Consider the following 18,039-nt stretch of genomic DNA (forward strand, 5'->3'; position numbering starts at 1 on the left):
AGAAAATAAGAGAAAGAGAGAGGGAATTAGAGAGAGCATACTTAAATTCACACAGGACACCGGATAAGACAGGAGAAATACTCCAGATATAACAGACTGACCCTAGCTCCCTGACGCAAACTACTGCAGCATAAATACTGGAGGCTGAGACAGGAAGGGTCGGAGGACACCATGGCCCCATACGACAATGGCCAAACAGGCAGGACATAACCCCAACCACTTTGCCAAAGCACAGCCCCCACACCACCCTAACCCTAACTTACCATCCTGAGACAAGGCCGAGTATAGCCCACAAAGATTTCCCCCACGGTACAGCCCAAAGAGGGAGCGCCAACCCGGACAGGAAGATCCCGTCAGTGACTCAACCCACTCAAGTGATGCACCCCTCCTAGGGACGGCATGGAAGAGCACCAGCAAGCCAATGACTCAGCCCCTGTCATATGGTTAGAGGCAGAGAATCCCAGAGGCGAGAGGGGAACCGGCCAGGCAGAGACAGCAAGGGCAGTTCGTTGCTCCAGTGCCTTTCCGTTCACCTTCACACCCCTGGGCCAGACTACACTCATAGGACCTACTGAAGAGATGAGTCTTCAATAAAGACTTAAAGGTTGAGACCGTCTCTCACATGGGTAGGCAGACCATTCCATATAAAAGGAGCTCTATAGGAGAAAGCCCTGCCTCCAGCTGTTTGCTTCGAAATTCTAGGGACAGTAAGGAGGCCTGCTTCTTGTGACCATAGCGAACATGTAGGTATGTACGGCAGGACCAAATCAGAAAGATAGGTAGGAGCAAGCCCATGTAATGCTTTGGCGGTTAGCAGTAAAACCTTGAAATCAGCCCTAGCCTTAACAGGAAGCCAGTGTAGATAGGCTAGCACTGGAGTAATATGATCAGATTTTTTGGTTCTAGTCAGGATTCTAGCAGCCGTATTTAGCACTAACTGAAGTTTATTTGCTGCTTTATCCGGGTAGCCGGAAAGTAGAGCATTGCAGTATTCTAACCTAGAAGTGACAAAAGCATGGATTAATTTTTCTGCATCATTTTTGGACAGAAAGTTCCTGATTTTTGCAATGTTAAGTAGATGAAAAAAAGCTCTCCTTGAAACAGTCTTGATGTGTTCGTCAAAAGAGAGGTCAGGGTCCAGAGTGACGTCGAGGTCCTTCACAATTTTATTTGAGACAATTGTACAACCATCAAGATTAATTGTCCGATTCAACAGAAGATCTCTCTGTTTATTGGGACCTACAACAAGCATCTCTGTTTTGTCCAAGTTGAAAAGTAGAACATTTGCAGCCATCCACTTCCTTATGTCTGAAACACAGGCTTCCAGGGAGGGCAATTTTTGGGCTTCGCCATGTTTCATCTAAATCTACAGCTGTGTGTCATCTGCATAGCAGTGAAAGTTAACATCATGTTTCCAAATGACATCCCCAAGAGGTAAAATATATAGTGAAAACAATAGTGGTCCTAAAATGGAACCTTGAGGAACACCGACATTTACAGTTGATTTGTCAGAGGACAAACCATCCACAGAGACAAACTGATATCTTTCCGACATATAAGATCTAAACCAGGCCAGTCCGTGTAGACCAATTTGGGTTTCCAATCTCTCCAAAATATTATTTTAATTTTTAATGTCACCTTTATTTAACCAGGTAAGCTAGTTGAGAACAAGTGCTCGTTTACAACTGAGACCTGGCCAAGATAACTCAAAGCATCGCGACACCAACAACAACACAGAGTTACACATGTAATAAACAAACATACAATAGAAAAATAATATTAAGTCTATATACAGTGTGTGCAAATGGCGAGAGGAGGTAAGGCAATAAATAGTCCATAGTAGCAAAGTAATTACAATTTAGCAGATTAACACTGGAGTGATAGATGAGCAGATGATGATGTGCAAGTAGAAATACTGGTGTGCAAAAGAACAGAAAAGTACATAAGAACAATATGGGGATGAGGTAGGTAGATTGGTTGTTGGTTGGGCTATTTATAGATGGACTATGTACAGCTGCAGCGATCGGTTAGCTGCTCAGATAGCTGATGTTTAAAGTTAGTGAGGGAAATGTAAGTCTCCAGCTCCAGTGATTTTTGCAATACGTTCTTGTCATTGGCAGCAGAGAACTGTAAGGAAAGGCGGCCAAAGCAGGTGTTGGCTTTGGGGATGATCAGTGAGCTATACCTGCTGGAACGTATGCTACGGGTGGGTGTTGTTATCGTGACCAGTGAACTGAGATAAGGAGGAGCTTTACCTAGCATAGACTTATAGATGACCTGGAGCCAGTGGGTCTGGCGACGAATATGTAGCGAGGGCCAGCCGACTAGAGCATACAGGTCACAGTGGTGGGTGGTATAAGGGCATTGGTGACAAAATGGATGGCACTGTGATAGACTGCATCCAGTTTGCTGAGTAGAGTATTGGAAGCTATTTTGTAAATGACATCGCCGAAGTTGAGGATCGGTAAGATAGTCAGTTTTACGAGGCTATGTTTGGTGGTGTGAGTGAAGGAGGCTTTGTTGCAAAGTAGGAAGCCAATTCTAGATTTAATGTTGGATTGGAGGTGTTTAATATGAGTCTGGAAGGAGAGTTTACAGTCTAGCCAGACACCTAGGTATTTGTAGTTGTCCACATATTCAGTCAGAACTATACAGAGTAGTGATGCTGGTCGGGCGGGTGGGTGTGGGCAGCAAACGGTTGAAAAGCATGCATTTGGTTTTACTAGCGTTTAAGAGCAGTTGGAGGCCATGGAAGGAGTGTTGTATGGCATTGAAGCTCGTTTGGAGGTTAGTTAACACAGTGTCCAAAGACGGGCCAGAAGTATACAGAATGGTGTCGTCTGCGTAGAGGTGGATCAGAGTATCCAGCAAGAGCAATATAGTTGATAAATACAGAGAAGAGACAGCCCGAGAATTGAACCCTGTGTTTCACCCATAGAGACTGCCAGAGGTTGATGGTATCAAAAGCAGCACTAAGGTCTAATAGAGAACAGATGTAGAGCCTTAATACAGTAGATCTAGTGGTATAGGAAGCTTAATACAGTAGAGGTAATAGCCAACTTTTGCAGTAATTACAGCTGAAAGTCTCTTGGGGTATGTCTATATGAGCTTGGCACATCTAGCCACTGGGATGTTTGCCCATTCTTCAAGGCAAAACTGCTCCAGCTCCTTCAAGTTGGATTGGTTCCGCTGGTGTACAGCAATCTTTAATTCATACCACAGATTCTCAATTGGATTGAGCTCTGCGCTTTGACTAGGCCATTCCAATACATTTAAATGCTTCCCTTAATTAAACCACTCGAGTGTTGCTTTAGAACTATGCTTAGGGTCATTGTCCTGCTGGAAGGTGAACCTTCGTCCCAGTCTCAAATCTCTGGAAGACTGACGCAGGTTTCCCTCAAGAATTTCCCTGTATTTAGCACCTTCCATCATTCAATTCTAACCATTTTCCCAGTCCCTGCCAATGAAAAACATCCCCACCGCATAATGCTGCCACCACCATGGTATTCTTGGAGTGATGAGAGGTGTTGGGTTTGTGCCAGACATAGCGTTTTCCTTGATGGCCATATAGCTCCATTTTGGTATCATCTGATGGGAGTACCTTCTTCCATATGTTAAGGGAGTCTCCCACGTGCCTTTTGGCGAACACCAAATTTTTTTTAATTTTTTTTTCTTGAAAATATTGGTCACTCTTCCGTAAAGCCCAGCTCTGTGTAGTGTACGGCTTAACGTGGTCTTATTGACAGATACTCCAATCTCCGCTGTGGAGCTTTGCAGCTCCTTCAGGGTTATCATTGGTTTCTGTTGCCTCTCTGATTAATGCCCTCCTTGCCTGGTCCGTGAGTTTTGGTGGGCGGCCCTCTCTTGGCAGGTTTGTTGTGGTGCCATATTCTTTCCATTATTTAATAATGGATGTAATGTTGCTCCGTGGGATGTTCAAAGTTGCTAATATTTTTTTTATAACCCAACCCTGATCTGTACTTCTCCACAACTTTGTCCCTGACCTGTTTGGAAAGATCCTTGGTCTTCATGGTGCCGCTTTCTTGGTGGTGCCCCTTGCTTGGTGGTGTTGCAGACTCAGAACAGGTGTATATATACTGAGATCATGTGACAGATTATGTGACACTTAGATTGCACACAGGTGGACTTTATTTAACTAATTATGTGACTTCTGAAGGTAATTGGTTGCGCCAGATCTTCTTTAGGGGCTTCATAGTAAAGGGGGTGAAAACAGATGCACTCACCACTTTTTTTATTTTTTGTATTTTTGAGAACTTTTTGAAACAAGTAATTTTTTTCATTTCACTTCACCAGTTAGGACTATTTTGTGTCCGTTACATGAAATCCAAATAACAATCCATTTAAATGGCAGGTTGTAATGCAACAAAATAGGAAAAATACCAAGGGGGATGAATACTTTTGCAAGGCATTGAACTTGTGTTGATGTGGTGTTATGGTCCTGTGGTGATGGGGTGATGTGGTGTTATGGTCCTGTGGTGCTGTGGTGATGTGGTATTATGGTCCTGTGGTGATGTGGTGTTATGGTCCTGTGGTGATGGGGTGATGTGGTGTTATGGTCCTGTGGTGATGGGGTGATGTGGTGTTATGGTCCTGTGGTGATGGGGTGATGTGGTGTTATGGTCCTGTGGTGATGGGGTGATGTGGTGTTATGGTCCTGTGGTGATGGGGTGATGTGGTGTTATGGTCCTGTGGTGATGGGGTGATGTGGTGTTATGGTCCTGTGGTGATGGGGTGATGTGGTGTTATGGTCCTGTGGTGATGGGGTGATGTGGTGTTATGGTCCTGTGGTGATGGGGTGATGTGGTGTTATGGTCCTGTGGTGATGGGGTGATGTGGTGTTATGGTCCTGTGGTGCTGTGGTGATGTGGTGTTATGGTCCTGTGGTGATGTGGTAATGTGGTCCTGTGGTGATGTGGTGTTATGGTCCTGTGGTGATGGGGTGATGTGGTGTTATGGTCCTGTGGTGATGGGGTGATGTGGTGTTATGGTCCTGTGGTGATGGGGTGATGTGGTGTTATGGTCCTGTGGTGATGTGGTAATGTGGTCCTGTGGTGATGTGGTGCTGGGATGATGTGGTGCTGGGCAAATGTGGTCCTGTGGTGATGTGGTCCTGTGGTGATGTGGTGCTGGGGTGATATGGTGCTGGGGTGATGTGGTGCTGTGGTGATGTGGTCCTGTGGTCCTGTGGTGTTATGGTCCTCTGGTCCTGTGGTGATGTGGTGATGGAGTGATGTGGTGCTCGGGTGATGTGGTGCTGGGGTGAAGGGGTGCTGGGGTGATGTGGTAATGTGGTCCTGTGGTTGATGTGGTGCTGGGGTGATGTGGTGCTGGGCAGATGTGGTCCTGTGGTGATGTGGTCCTGTGGTGATGTGGTGCTGGGGTGATGGGGGATGTGGTGCTGGGGTGATGTGGTGCTGGGGTTATGGGGTGATGTGGTGATGTGGTGCTGGGGTGATGGGGTGATGGGATGATGGGGTGATGGGGTGATGGGATGATGGGGTGCTGGGATGATGGGGTGATGTGGTGCTGGGATGATAGCGTGATGTGGTGCTGGGTAGATGTGGTCCTGTGGTGATGTGGTCCTGGGGGGATGTGGTGCTGGGATGATGTGGTGCTGTGGTGATGTGGTGCTGGGATGATGTGGTGCTGGGTGATGGGGTGATGTGGTCCTGTGGTGCTGTAGTGATGTGGTCCTGTGGGCCTGTGGTGATGTGGTGCTGGGATGATGTGGTGATGCGGTGATGTGGTGATGGGGTGATGTGGTGATGGGGTGATGTGGTGCTGGGGTGCTGGGGTAATGTGGTGCTTGGGTGATGGGGTTATGTGGTGCTGGGGTGATGGGGTGATGTGGTGCTGGGGTGAATGGGTGATGGGATGATGGGGTGATGTGGTGATGCGGTGATGGGGTGATGTGGTGCTGGGGTGATGGGGTGATGTGGTGCTGGGGTGAATGGGTGATGGGATGATGGGGTGATGTGGTGATGGGATGATGGGGTGATGTGGTGATGCGGTGATGGGGTGATGTGGTGCTGGGGTGATGTGGTGCTGGGGTGATGGGGAATGTGGTGCTGGGATGATGGGGTGCTGGGATGATGGGGTGATGTGGTGCTGGGATGATAGCGTGATGTGGTGCTGGGTAGATGTGGTCCTGTGGTGATGTGGTCCTGGGGGGATGTGGTGCTGGGATGATGTGGTGATGTGGTGCTGGGATGATGTGGTGCTGGGTGATGGGGTGATGTGGTCCTGTGGTGCTGTAGTGATGTGGTCCTGTGGGCCTGTGGTGATGTGGTGCTGGGATGATGTGGTGATGCGGTGATGTGGTGATGGGGTGATGTGGTGATGGGGTGATGTGGTGCTGGGGTGCTGGGGTAATGTGGTGCTTGGGTGATGGGGTGATGTGGTGCTGGGGTGATGGGGTGATGTGGTGCTGGGGTGAATGGGTGATGGGATGATGGGGTGATGTGGTGATGCGGTGATGGGGTGATGTGGTGCTGGGGTGATGGGGTGATGTGGTGCTGGGGTGAATGGGTGATGGGATGATGGGGTGATGTGGTGATGCGGTGATGGGGTGATGTGGTGCTGGGGTGATGGGGAATGTGGTGCTGGGATGATGGGGTGCTGGGATGATGGGGTGATGTGGTGCTGGGGTGATGGGGTGATGTGGTGCTGGGCCGATGTGGTCCTGGGGTGATGTGGTGCTGGGGTGATGTGGTGATGTGGTTCTGTGGTGCTGGGGTGATGTGGTGCTGGGTGATGGGGTGATGTGGTCCTGGGTGATGGGGTGATGTGGTCCTGTGGTGATGTGGTCCTGTGGGCCTGTGGTGATGTGGTGCTGGGATGATATGGTGATGGGGTGATGCGGTGATGGGGTGATGTGGTGATGGGGTGATGTGGTGCTGGAGTGATGTGGTGATGTGGTGCTGGAGTGATGTGGTGATGTGGTGCTGGGATGATGGGGTGATGTGGTGCTGTGGTCCTGTGGTGATGTGGTGCTGGGGTGATGTGGTGATGTGGTGTTGTGGTGATGGGTATGTGGTGATGTGGTGCTGTGATGATGTGATCCTGTGGTGATGTGGTCCTGCGGTCCTGTGGTGATGTGGTGCTAAGGTGATGTGGTGCTTGGGTGATGTGGTGATGTGGTGATGTGGTCCTGTGGGCCTGTGGTGATGTGGTGCTGGGATGGTGTGGTGATGGGGTGATGTGGTGATGTGGTGATGGGGTGATGTGGTGCTAGAGTGATGTGGTGATGTGGTGCTGGGATGATGTGGTGCTGGGGAGATGTGGTGATGTGGTGCTGTGGTGATGGGGTGATGTGGTGATGTGGTGCTGTGATGATGTGATCCTGTGGTGATGTGGTCCTGTGGTCCTGTGGTGATGTGGTGATGGGGTGATGTGGTGCTGGGGTGATGTGGTGCTGGGGTTATGTGGTGATGTGGTGATGTGGTGATGTGGTGATGTGATGCTGGTGTGATGTGGTGACGGGGTGCTGGGGTAATGTGGTGCTGGGGGGATATGGTGCTGGGATGATGTGGTGCTGGGAGGATGTGGTGCTGGGGTGATGTGGTGATGTAGTGATGTGGTGATGTGGTCCTGTGGTGATGTGGTGATGTGGTGATGTGGTCCTGTGGTGATGTGGTGATGTGGTGATGTGGAAATGGGGTGATGTGGTGCTGGGAGGATGTGTTGCTGGGGTGATGTGGTGATGTGCTGATGTGGTGATGTGGTCCTGTGGTGATGTGGTGATGTGGTGATGTAGTGATGTGGAAATGGGGTGGTGGTGCTGGGGTGATGTGGAAATGGGGTGACATGGTGCTGGGGTGCTGGGGTAATGTGGTATTGGGGTATGTGGTGATGGGGTGATGTGGTGCTGGGATGATGTGGTGCTGGGATGATGTGGTGCTGGGGTGATATGGTGCTGGGGTGATATGGTGCTGGGGTGATATGGTGCTGGGGTGCTGGGGTAATGTGGTATTGGGGTATGTGGTGCTGGGGTGCTGGGGTGCTGGTGTGATGTGGTGATGTGGTGCTGGGTGAGGTAGTGTTGGGGTGATGGTGTGATGTGATGCTGGGGAGATATGGTGCTGGGGTGCTGGGGTGATGTGGTGATGTAGTGCTTGGGTGATGTGGTGATAGGGTGATGTGGTGCTGGGGCGATGTGGTGCTGGGGCGATGTGGTGCTGGGTTGATGTGGTGCTGGGATGCTGGGGTGTTGATGTCCTGTCGTGTTGTTTTTTCCCTTCCATCTTCATACCTCCATACCTCCCTCCCTCCCTCCCTCCCTCCCTCCCTCCCTCCCTCCCTCCCTCCCTCCCTCCCTCCCTCCCTCCCTCCCTACCTACCTACCTACCTACCTACCTACCTACCTACCTACCTACCTACCTACCTACCTACCTAGCTACCAACCTACCTACCTACCTATCTTATCTTCCCTCTCTTTTCTCTCTCTCTCCTGCTCTTTTTCTCTCTCCCTATGTCTCCATTCTCTCTTTGTATTTTCTCACCTGACAAAGAATGAAAGAAATTCACCATCTCATCTTCTGTTGTGCCTGTCTCTCCAGCTTCCCCTAGGGAACCCACGGTGATGTGTCGCTCCAACACCTATCCTAAAGGCTTCTACTGTAGCTGGCACCTTCAGCACCCCACCTCCATACCCACAGACTTCGATGTCAACGTCCAGTAAGAAGCAAAACCTTTTATTTATTTTATTTTCTCTCTGTCTCTGTGTGTCTCTGTCTCCGTGTCTCTCTGTTTCTGGGTCTCTCTGTCTTCGTGAGTCTCTCTCTGTTTCGCTGTGCCTCTGTGTCTCTCTGTCTCTGTGTCTCTCTGTCTCTGTGTCTCTCTGTCCTCTGTGTGTCTGTCACGTTCGCTATCCTCAAACTCCCTGTCATAAATCAACCAAGACGCAGCGTGCATGTAGTTCCACATCTTTTAATGAAAGTGAAACCGAAACAACCAGAAAACAAACAGGTAAACAGCAAAGGACGTGACGTAACCGAGGTGCACACAAACACACACAGAAAAATAATTACCCACAAAACACAGGTGGGAAAAGGCTACCTAATCAGCTGTCCCTATGGTTCTAAATCAGCTGTCCCTGATTGAGAACCATACCAGGCCAAGACATAGAAATACAAAACATAGAAAAAAGGACAGAAGGGCGCCTCTGGACTGAGGGGCGCCTCTGGACTGAAGGGCGCCTCTGGACTGAGGGGCGCCTCTGGACTGAGGGGCGCCTCTGGACTGAGGGGCGCCTCTGGACTGAGGGGCGCCTCTGGACTGAGGGGCGCATCTGGACTGAGGGGCGCATCTGGACTGAGGGGCGCCTCTGGACTGAGGGGCGCATCTGGACTGAGGGGCGCATCTGGACTGAGGGGCGCATCTGGACTGAGGATCGCATCTGGACTGAGGGGTGCATCTGGATTGAGGGGTGCCTATGGACTGAGGGGCTGCGATTCTGGCAGCTCCGGAGTGAAGGGCGACATTGGAGGCTCCGGAGTGAAGGGCGGCTCTGGCAACTCCGGACAGGAAGGTGGCTCTGGCAGCTCCGGACTGACGGGCGGCTCTGGCAGCTCCGGACAGGAGGGAGGCTCTGGCAACTCCGGACAGGAGGGAGGCTCTGGCAACTCCGGACTGACGGGTGGCTCTGGCAGCTCCGGCCAGGAGGGAGGCTCTGGCAACTCCGGACAGGAGGGAGGCTCTGGCAACTCCGGACAGGAGGGCGGCTCTGGCAGCTCCGGACAGGAGGGAGGCTCTGGCAGCTCCGGACAGATGGGCGGCTCTGGCAGCTCCGGACAGGAAGGCGGCTCTGGCAACTCCGGACAGGAGGGAGGCTCTGGCAACTCCGGACAGGAGGGCGGCTCTGGCAACTCCGGACAGGAAGGAGGCTCTGGCAGCTCCGGACAGGAGGGCGGCTCTGGCAACTCCGGACAGGAGGGAGGCTCTGGCAACTCCGGACAGGAGGGAGGCTCTGGCAGCTCCGGAGAGGAGGGCGGCTCTGGCACCTCCGAACAGGAGGGCGGCTCTGGCAACTCCGGACAGGAGTGCGGCTCTGGCAACTCCCGACAGGAGGGAGGCTCTGGCAACTCCCGACAGGAGGGAGGCTCTGGCAGCTCCGGAGAGGAGGGCGGCTCTGGCAACTCCGGACAGGAGGGAGGCTCTGGCAACTCCGGACAGGAGGGAGGCTCTGGCAGCTCCGGAGAGGAGGGCGGCTCTGGCACCTCCGAACAGGAGGGCGGCTCTGGCAACTCCGGACAGGAGTGCGGCTCTGGCAACTCCCGACAGGAGGGAGGCTCTGGCAACTCCCGACAGGAGGGAGGCTCTGGCAGCTCCGGAGAGGAGGGCGGCTCTGGCAACTCCGGACAGGAGGGAGGCTCTGGCAACTCCGGACAGGAGGGAGGCTCTGGCAGCTCCGGAGAGGAGGGCGGCTCTGGCACCTCCGAACAGGAGGGCGGCTCTGGCAACTCCGGACAGGAGTGCGGCTCTGGCAACTCCCGACAGGAGGGCGGCTCTGGCAACTCCGGACAGGAAGGAGGCTCTGGCAGCTCCGGACAGGAGGGCGGCTCTGGCAACTCCGGACAGGATGGCGGCTCTGGCAACTCCGGACAGGAGGGTGGCTCTGGCAACTCCAGACAGGAGGGAGGCTCTGGCAGCTCCGGAGAGGAGGGCGACTCTGGCACTTCCGAACAAGAGGGCGGCTCTGGCAACTCCGGACAGGAGGGCGGCTCTGGCAACTCCGGACAGGAGGGCGGCTCTGGCAACTCCGGACAGGAGGGCGGTACTGGCAGCTCCGGACATGAGGGAGACTTGGTTCTGGGAGCAGGCTTGCCAGGCTTGGGAGACATACTTGCGGCCTCTTCCGTGGCCGAGGCACAGGATACACAGGGCCGTGGAAGCGCACTGGCGGTCTCGACCGCATAGCTGCTCCCCCCATTCTGGCTGGATGCCAGCTTCCACCCGGCAAATGCGGGACGCTGGCACTGAGCACACCGGCCTGTGAATACTAGGCCGAGATACAGTGCGCATCACTCCATAGCACGGGGCCTGACTTGTCACCTGCTCCCCCCGGTAAGCACGGGAGCGGGTTCAGGTCTCCAACTTGACTCCGCCACACTCCCCATGTTCCTCCCCCCAAAAATGTTTTGGGGCTGCCTCTCGGGCTTCAGTGACCGGGTCTTCAGTGACCGGGTCAGTGACCGGGTCCAACTCCTCCTCCCGGTTGGCGCACGCTGCTTGGTCTTCTTGTGGTGGGTAATTCTGTCACGCTCGCTATCCTCACACTCCCTGTCATAAATCAACCAATGACATGTAGTTCCACATCTTTTAATGAAAGTGAAACCGAAACAACCAAATTACAAACAGGTAAACATCAAAGACTGTGACGCAACCGAGGTGCACACAAACACACACGGAAAAATAATTACCCACAAAACACAGGTGGGAAAAGGTTACCTAAGTATGGTTCTCAATCAGAGACAATGATAGACAGCTGTCCCTGATTGAGAACCATACCCGGCCAAAAACAAAGAAATAACAAAAACATAGAAAAAATGTCCCCCTAGTCACACCCTGGCCTAACCAAAATAGAGAATAAAAAGCCTCTCTGTGGCCAGGGTGTGACAGTGTCTCTATCTCACTGTGTTTCTTTGTGTCTCTGTGCCTCTCTGTCTCTGTGTTTCTCTGTGTCTCTCTGTGTCCCTCTGTGTCTCTCTGTGTCTCTCTGTGTTCTATGTCAGGTGGGTCATCTCTAAGGGAAGGAATCCTTAGAGAGTGAAAGATACGGAGAGAGAGATACGGAGAGAGAGAGAGAGAGAGAGAGAGAGAGAGAGAGAGAGAAGGGAGAGAGAGATAGATAGAGAAAGAGATGTGGAGCTGTAAACCTGAACCTTTTCTTCTGTCTCTGTGTCAATTGATACATAGATAAGAGAGAGAGGTCTTAGAATCAACTATTAAAGACTACCAGAACCTGCATGCAGAATATCCTCAGTGTACAAAGTAAAACACCAAATAATGCATGGAGAACAGAATTAGGTTGATTCCCACTAATTATCAAAATGAAAAGGGCAACCAGTGAAGAACAAACACCATTTCAAATACAACCCAAATTGATGTTTATTTATTTTCCCTTTTGTACTATTTGCACATCATTACAACACTGTATACAGATATGACATTTGACATGACTTTATTATTTTGGAACTTTTGTGAGTGTAATGTTGCTGTTAATTTGTATTGTTTATTTCACTTTTGTTTATTATCTAGTTCACGAGAGAGAGAGAGAGAGAGAGAGAGAGAGAGAGAGAGAGAGAGAGAGAGAGAGAGAGAGAGAGAGAGAGAGAGAGAGAGAGAGAGAGAGAGAGAGAGAGAGAGAGAGAGAGAGAGAGAGAGAGAGAGAGAGAGAGAGAGAGAGAGAGAGAGAGAGAGAGAGAGAGAGAGACACTGATTGGGAGAGTTTAGAGAGAGGTCTGTCTGTCTCTCACATAGAGAGGAGAGTCTAGAGAGTTATGTCTGTCTCTGTCTGTCTTTCACAGAGAGGGGAGAGTCTAGAGAGAGGTCTGTCTCTGTCTGTCTTTCACAGAGAGGGGAGAGTCTAGAGAGAGGTCTGTCTGTCTGTCTCTCACAGAGAGGGGAGAGTCTAGAGAGAGGTCTGTCTGTCTGTCTCTCACAGAGAGGGGAGAGTCTAGAGAGAGGTCTGTCTGTCTGTCTCTCACAGAGAGAGAAGAGTCTAGAGAGAGGTCTGTCTGTCTCTCACAGAGAGGAGAGAGTCTAGAGAGAGGAGAGTCTAGAGAGAGGTCTGTCTGTTTGTCTCTCACAGAGAGAGAAGAGTCTAGAGAGAGGTCTGTCTGTCTCACAGAGAGGGGATAGTCTAGAGAGAGGTCTGTCTGTATGTCTCTCACAGAGAGAGAAGAGTCTAGAGAGAGGTCTGTCTGTCTTTCTCTCACAGAGAGGGGATAGTCTAGAGAGAGGTCTGTCTCTCTCTCACAGAGGGGGGAGAGTCTAGAGAGAGGTCTGTCTGTCTCTCACAGAGAGAGAAGAGTCTAGAGAGAGGTTTATCTGTCTCTCAGAGAGAGTCGGAGAGTCTAGAGAGAGGTCTGTCTGTCTCTCACAGAGAGAGAAGAGTCTAGAGAGAGGTCTGCCTGTATGTCTGTCTGTCTGAGTGTTGGGACTAAGAGGCCACTTCACCATGCCTCAGAGGACTCACTGAGGACACACTGGGTATCTCTGTCACATCCTCTGTTGTTTTCTCTCTCTCAGTGTCTTTCCCTCGCTCTCTCTCGATCTCTCCTTCTCTCTCTCTCTCTGTCTCAGTTTTTCTCTCGCTCAGTCTCCTTCCCTCTCTCTCAGAGGCATCTAAGGGCACAGGGTAGCTTTGTCAATCAATCTCTCTCATTCTCTCTTCTTCTTTCTCTCTCAGCTCTCTCTCTACTCTCACTCTACCCTATTGCCTTCAATGCAGGGTCTGATGTGGGGGATCAGGGAAGGAGAGGGGGAGGAAACCATATTTCCTCTCTGTCCCTAGCAGGTGGTCTCCTAGCAACCTCATTAATGTTGTACAGCCAATATATCTCATTTGCATAATACTTTACAGAACCACTAGGCCCTCTGAACCCTGTTGTTGTCTGAAATGGTAACTCTCCATGGACCATCATTCACACCCTGATCCTTATTAAAACTTTGTCGGGATCGGTGTCCCCGTCCACTGGACAGCTGAGCTAACGTAGGCTAATGGGATTAGCATGAGTTTGTAAGTAACAAGAACATTTCCTAGGACATAAACATATCTGATGTTGGCAGAAAGCTTAAATTATTGTTAATCTAACTGTGCTGTCCAATTTACAGAAGCTATTAGAGTGAAAGAATAAGGTGCTATTGTTTGAGGAGAGTGCACAACTGTGAACATAAAAAGTTATTAAATAACAAATGAGGCACATTTGGGCAGTATTGAAATAAATAGTTTCATTGGATCAGTCTAAAATGTTGCGCGTACACTGCTGCCACAGAACACCCTGATCCTGATTAACCCTCAGTAGAGAGAACACCCTGATTCTGATTAACCCTCAGAACACCCTGATCCTGATTAACCCCCAGTAGAGAGAACACCCTGATCCTGATTAACCCCCAGTATAGAGAACACCCTGATCCTGATGAACCCCCAGTAGAGAGAACACCCTGATCCTGATTAACCCCCAGTATAGAGAACACCCTGATCCTGATGAACCCAGAGTAGAGAGAACACCCTGATCCTGATTAACCCCCAGTATAAAGAACACCCTGATCCTGATTAACCCCCAGTATAGAGAACACCCTGATCCTGATTAACACTCAGAACACCCTGATCCTGATTAACACTCAGAACACCCTGATCCTGATTAACCCTCAGTAGAGTGAAAACCCTGATCCTGATTAACCCCCAGTAGAGAGAACACCCTGATACTGATTAACCCCCAGTATAGAGAACACCCTGATCCTGATGAACCCCCAGTAGAGAGAACACCCTGATCCTGATTAACCCCCAGTATAGAGAACACCCTGATCATGATGAACCCCCAGTAGAGAGAACACCCTGATCCTGATTAACACTCAGAACACCCTGATCCTGATTAACACTCAGTAGAGAGAACACCCTGATCCTGATTAACCCTCAGTAGAGAGAAACCCCTGATCCTGATTAACCCCCAGTAGAGAGAACACCCTGATCCTGATTAACCCCCAGTATAGAGAACACCCTGATCCTGATGAACCCCCAGTAGAGAGAACACCCTGATCCTGATTAACCCCCAGTATAGAGAACAGACTGATCCTGATGAACCCCCAGTAGAGAGAACACCCTGATCCTGATTAACACTCAGAACACCCTGATCCTGATTAACCCTCAGTAGAGAGAACACCCTGATCCTGATTAACCCTCAGTAGAGAGAAAACCCTGATCCTGATTAACCCTCAGTAGAGAGAACACCCTGATCCTGATTAACCCTCAGTAAAGAGAACATCCTGATCCTGATTAACCCCCAGTAGAGAGAACACCCTGATCCTGATTAACCCCTAGTATAGAGAACACCCTGATCCTGATTAACCCTCAGTAGAGAGAACACCCTGATCCTGATTAACCCTCAGTAGAGAGAACACCCTGATCCTGATTAACCCTCAGTAGAGAGTACATCCTGATCCTGATTAACCTTTGTTACCATCCACACTACAACGACCTCCAATTGACCTGCTTTACCCGCTGACTTCCAGGCCTCTGGTCAGAGGTATTGTGCTGTAAAGGAAATAGAGATCCATGTGTGACAAACTGTGGTCCTGATAACATCCTGGTCCGCTGGTCATTAGATAATTACACCAACATCACCACTGGATTTTAATTCAGAAAATGTCAGATCAATTCATTATAGAATCACAACATCAGTCTTAGTTCCTATTGGCCCAGTGGCAGTGGGGAGGAGCCACTGAACTTCAATTCTAAATGCTCACACACAGAGATAAACGTCATCTCCTTGATAAGAGGGAAGTTAGAATCTAGCTTTAGCATAAAGATAATTGAGCTCCTTCTAGCATAGTAAGAGGAAGTTAGCATTTAGATGGTATTCTAGCCAGAGGGAGCTGATAAGAGGAGATAGAGAGGAGAAGGCCCCGCTGTTCCCAGACCAGATGATACCCCTGGGGATGGCCGGGGGCAATCCTCACCCTCCGGCCCCCTAACCAGCCTGGAGCACCCGGAATCTCACCATCCTGTCAGCTAGAACCTACCAATGATGATGATGCTGTTTGTGGAACTTGGCTCATGGAAACTTGCTGGTCTTTAAAAATACTCTGAAATGTAGATGTTATTTTTAAATGTCCCTGTCTCGGTCTTTCACTGCCTAACATTGTCCCCCCACGTCGTTCTCTCTCTCTTTTCCTCTCTAACTCACCTTCCTTCCCTGTCGCTCTCTCTCTCTCTCTCTCTCTCTCTCTCTCACTCCCTATCATTCTCTCTCCTCTCCTCTCTCTCTCTCCTCTCTCTCCCCCTCTCCCTCTCTCACTCCCTATCATTCTCTCTCCTCTCCTCTCTCTCTCTCTCTCTCTCTCTCTCACTCCCTATCATTCTCTCTCCTCTCCTCTCTCTCTCTCCCCTCTCTCTCCCCCTCTCCCTCTATCTCTCTCACTCTCTTTATTATTCTCTCTCTCTCTCTCTCACTCCCTATTATTCTCTCTCCTCTCCTCTCTCTCTCCTCTCTCTCCCCCTCTCCCTCTCTCTCTCTCACACTCCCTATCATTCTCTCTCCTCTCCTCTCTCTCTCTCCCTCTCTCTCTCTCTCTCTCTCTCTCTCTCTCACTCCCTATCATTCTCTCTCCTCTCCTCTCTCTCTCCTCTCTCTCTCTCTCTCTCCTCTCTCTATTCTCTCTTTCTCTCTCTCTCTCTCTCTCTCTCTCTCCTCTCCTCTCCTCTCCTCTCAGACACAACCAGAAGTCCCTAGAAGCAACGAGGGATGCGGTCCATAAGAACCGCTGTCACGTTAAGTTCCTTGAGGTGTTCAGTAGCTACCCCTACAGAGTCAACGTCACTGCCCTCAACGCCCTCGGAAGTGCCTCCACTGCCATCACCTTCGAAGAGTTCAACATAGGTACTCTCATCTTCATCATCTTCCTCCCCATCCTCCTCCTCATCACGTTTATTAGTTATTAACTAGACCACTGTAGAAGGTTGCTTTTATTTTGGAGGATGAAATGAGTCCTGTGCTGGCTGAACAGCTCTCGCTCATATCCTCCCTGTGTGTGTGTGTGTGTGTGTGTGTGTGTGTGTGTGTGTGTGTGTGTGTGTGTGTGTGTGTGTGTGTGTGAGTGACTGTATGGGGGAACATCTCTCCCTCCCATCCTCCCTAGCTAACTGTATCAACCTTGACATCACACAAGTCATTGGGTCGTTAGATTGTATAGCTGACTCAACAATCTGAAGGCACCTGGAGGACGAACTGATTTGAACTCGTTAGGACAGCAGGAACTCATTACAACAGACAGCAGGTACTCATTATAACACACAGCAGGAACTCATTATAACAGACAGCAGAAACTCGTTACAACAGACAGCAGAAACTCATTATAACAGATAGCAGAAACTCATTATAACAGACAGCAGGAACTCATTACAACAGACAGCAGGAACTCATTACAACAGACAGCAAGAACTCATTATAACGGACAGCAGGAACTCATTACAACAGATAGCAGAAACTCATTAGAACAGATAGCAGAAACTCATTATAACAGACAGCAGGAACTCATTACAACAGACAGCAGGAACTCATTACAACAGACAGCAGGAACTCATCATAACAGATAGCAGGAACTCATTATAACAGACAGCAGGAACTCGTTACAACAGACAGCAGAAACTCATTATAACAGACAGCAGAAACTCATTATAACAGACAGCAGGAACTCATTATAACAGACAGCAGGAACTCATTATAACAGACAGCAGAAACTCATTATAACAGACAACAGAAACTCATTATAACAGACAGCAGAAACTCATTATAACAGACAACAGAAACTCATTATAACAGACAGCAGGAACTCATTATAACAGACAGCAGAAACTCATTATAACAGACAACAGAAACTCATTATAACAGACAGCAGAAACTCATCATAACAGATAGCAGGAACTCATTATAACAGACAACAGGAACTCATTATAACAGACAACAGAAACTCATTATAACAGACAGCAGAAACTCATTATAACAGACAGCAGAAACTCATCATAACAGATAGCAGGAACTCATTATAACAGACAGCAGGAACTCATTATAACAGACAGCAGGAACTCGTTACAACAGATAGCAGAAACTCATTATAACAGACAGCAGGAACTCGTTACAACAGATAGCAGAAACTCATTATAACAGACAGCAGGAACTCATTATAACAGACAGCAGGAACTCATTATAACAGACAACAGAAACTCATTATAACAGACAGCAGGAACTCATTATAACAGATAGCAGAAACTCATTATAACAGACAACAGAAACTCAT

The 18,039-nt window shown here is 49.7% G+C and overlaps 1 protein-coding gene across 1 annotated transcript in view; it reads left to right on the forward strand.

Annotated features, from left to right (window-relative positions):
- cntfr (ciliary neurotrophic factor receptor) overlaps window positions 1-18,039 on the forward strand; it is a 515,148-nt gene that overhangs the window by 402,465 nt on the left and 94,644 nt on the right. Inside the window, exons 4-5 of the mRNA XM_036936729.1 lie at window positions 8,580-8,697; window positions 16,456-16,622. Of these exons, the coding sequence (XP_036792624.1) occupies window positions 8,580-8,697; window positions 16,456-16,622 (285 nt within the window). The remainder of the gene's footprint in view (window positions 1-8,579; window positions 8,698-16,455; window positions 16,623-18,039) is intronic.

Source organism: Oncorhynchus mykiss, chromosome 12 (genome assembly GCF_013265735.2).
Source record: "Oncorhynchus mykiss isolate Arlee chromosome 12, USDA_OmykA_1.1, whole genome shotgun sequence".
NCBI lineage: Eukaryota > Metazoa > Chordata > Actinopteri > Salmoniformes > Salmonidae > Oncorhynchus > Oncorhynchus mykiss.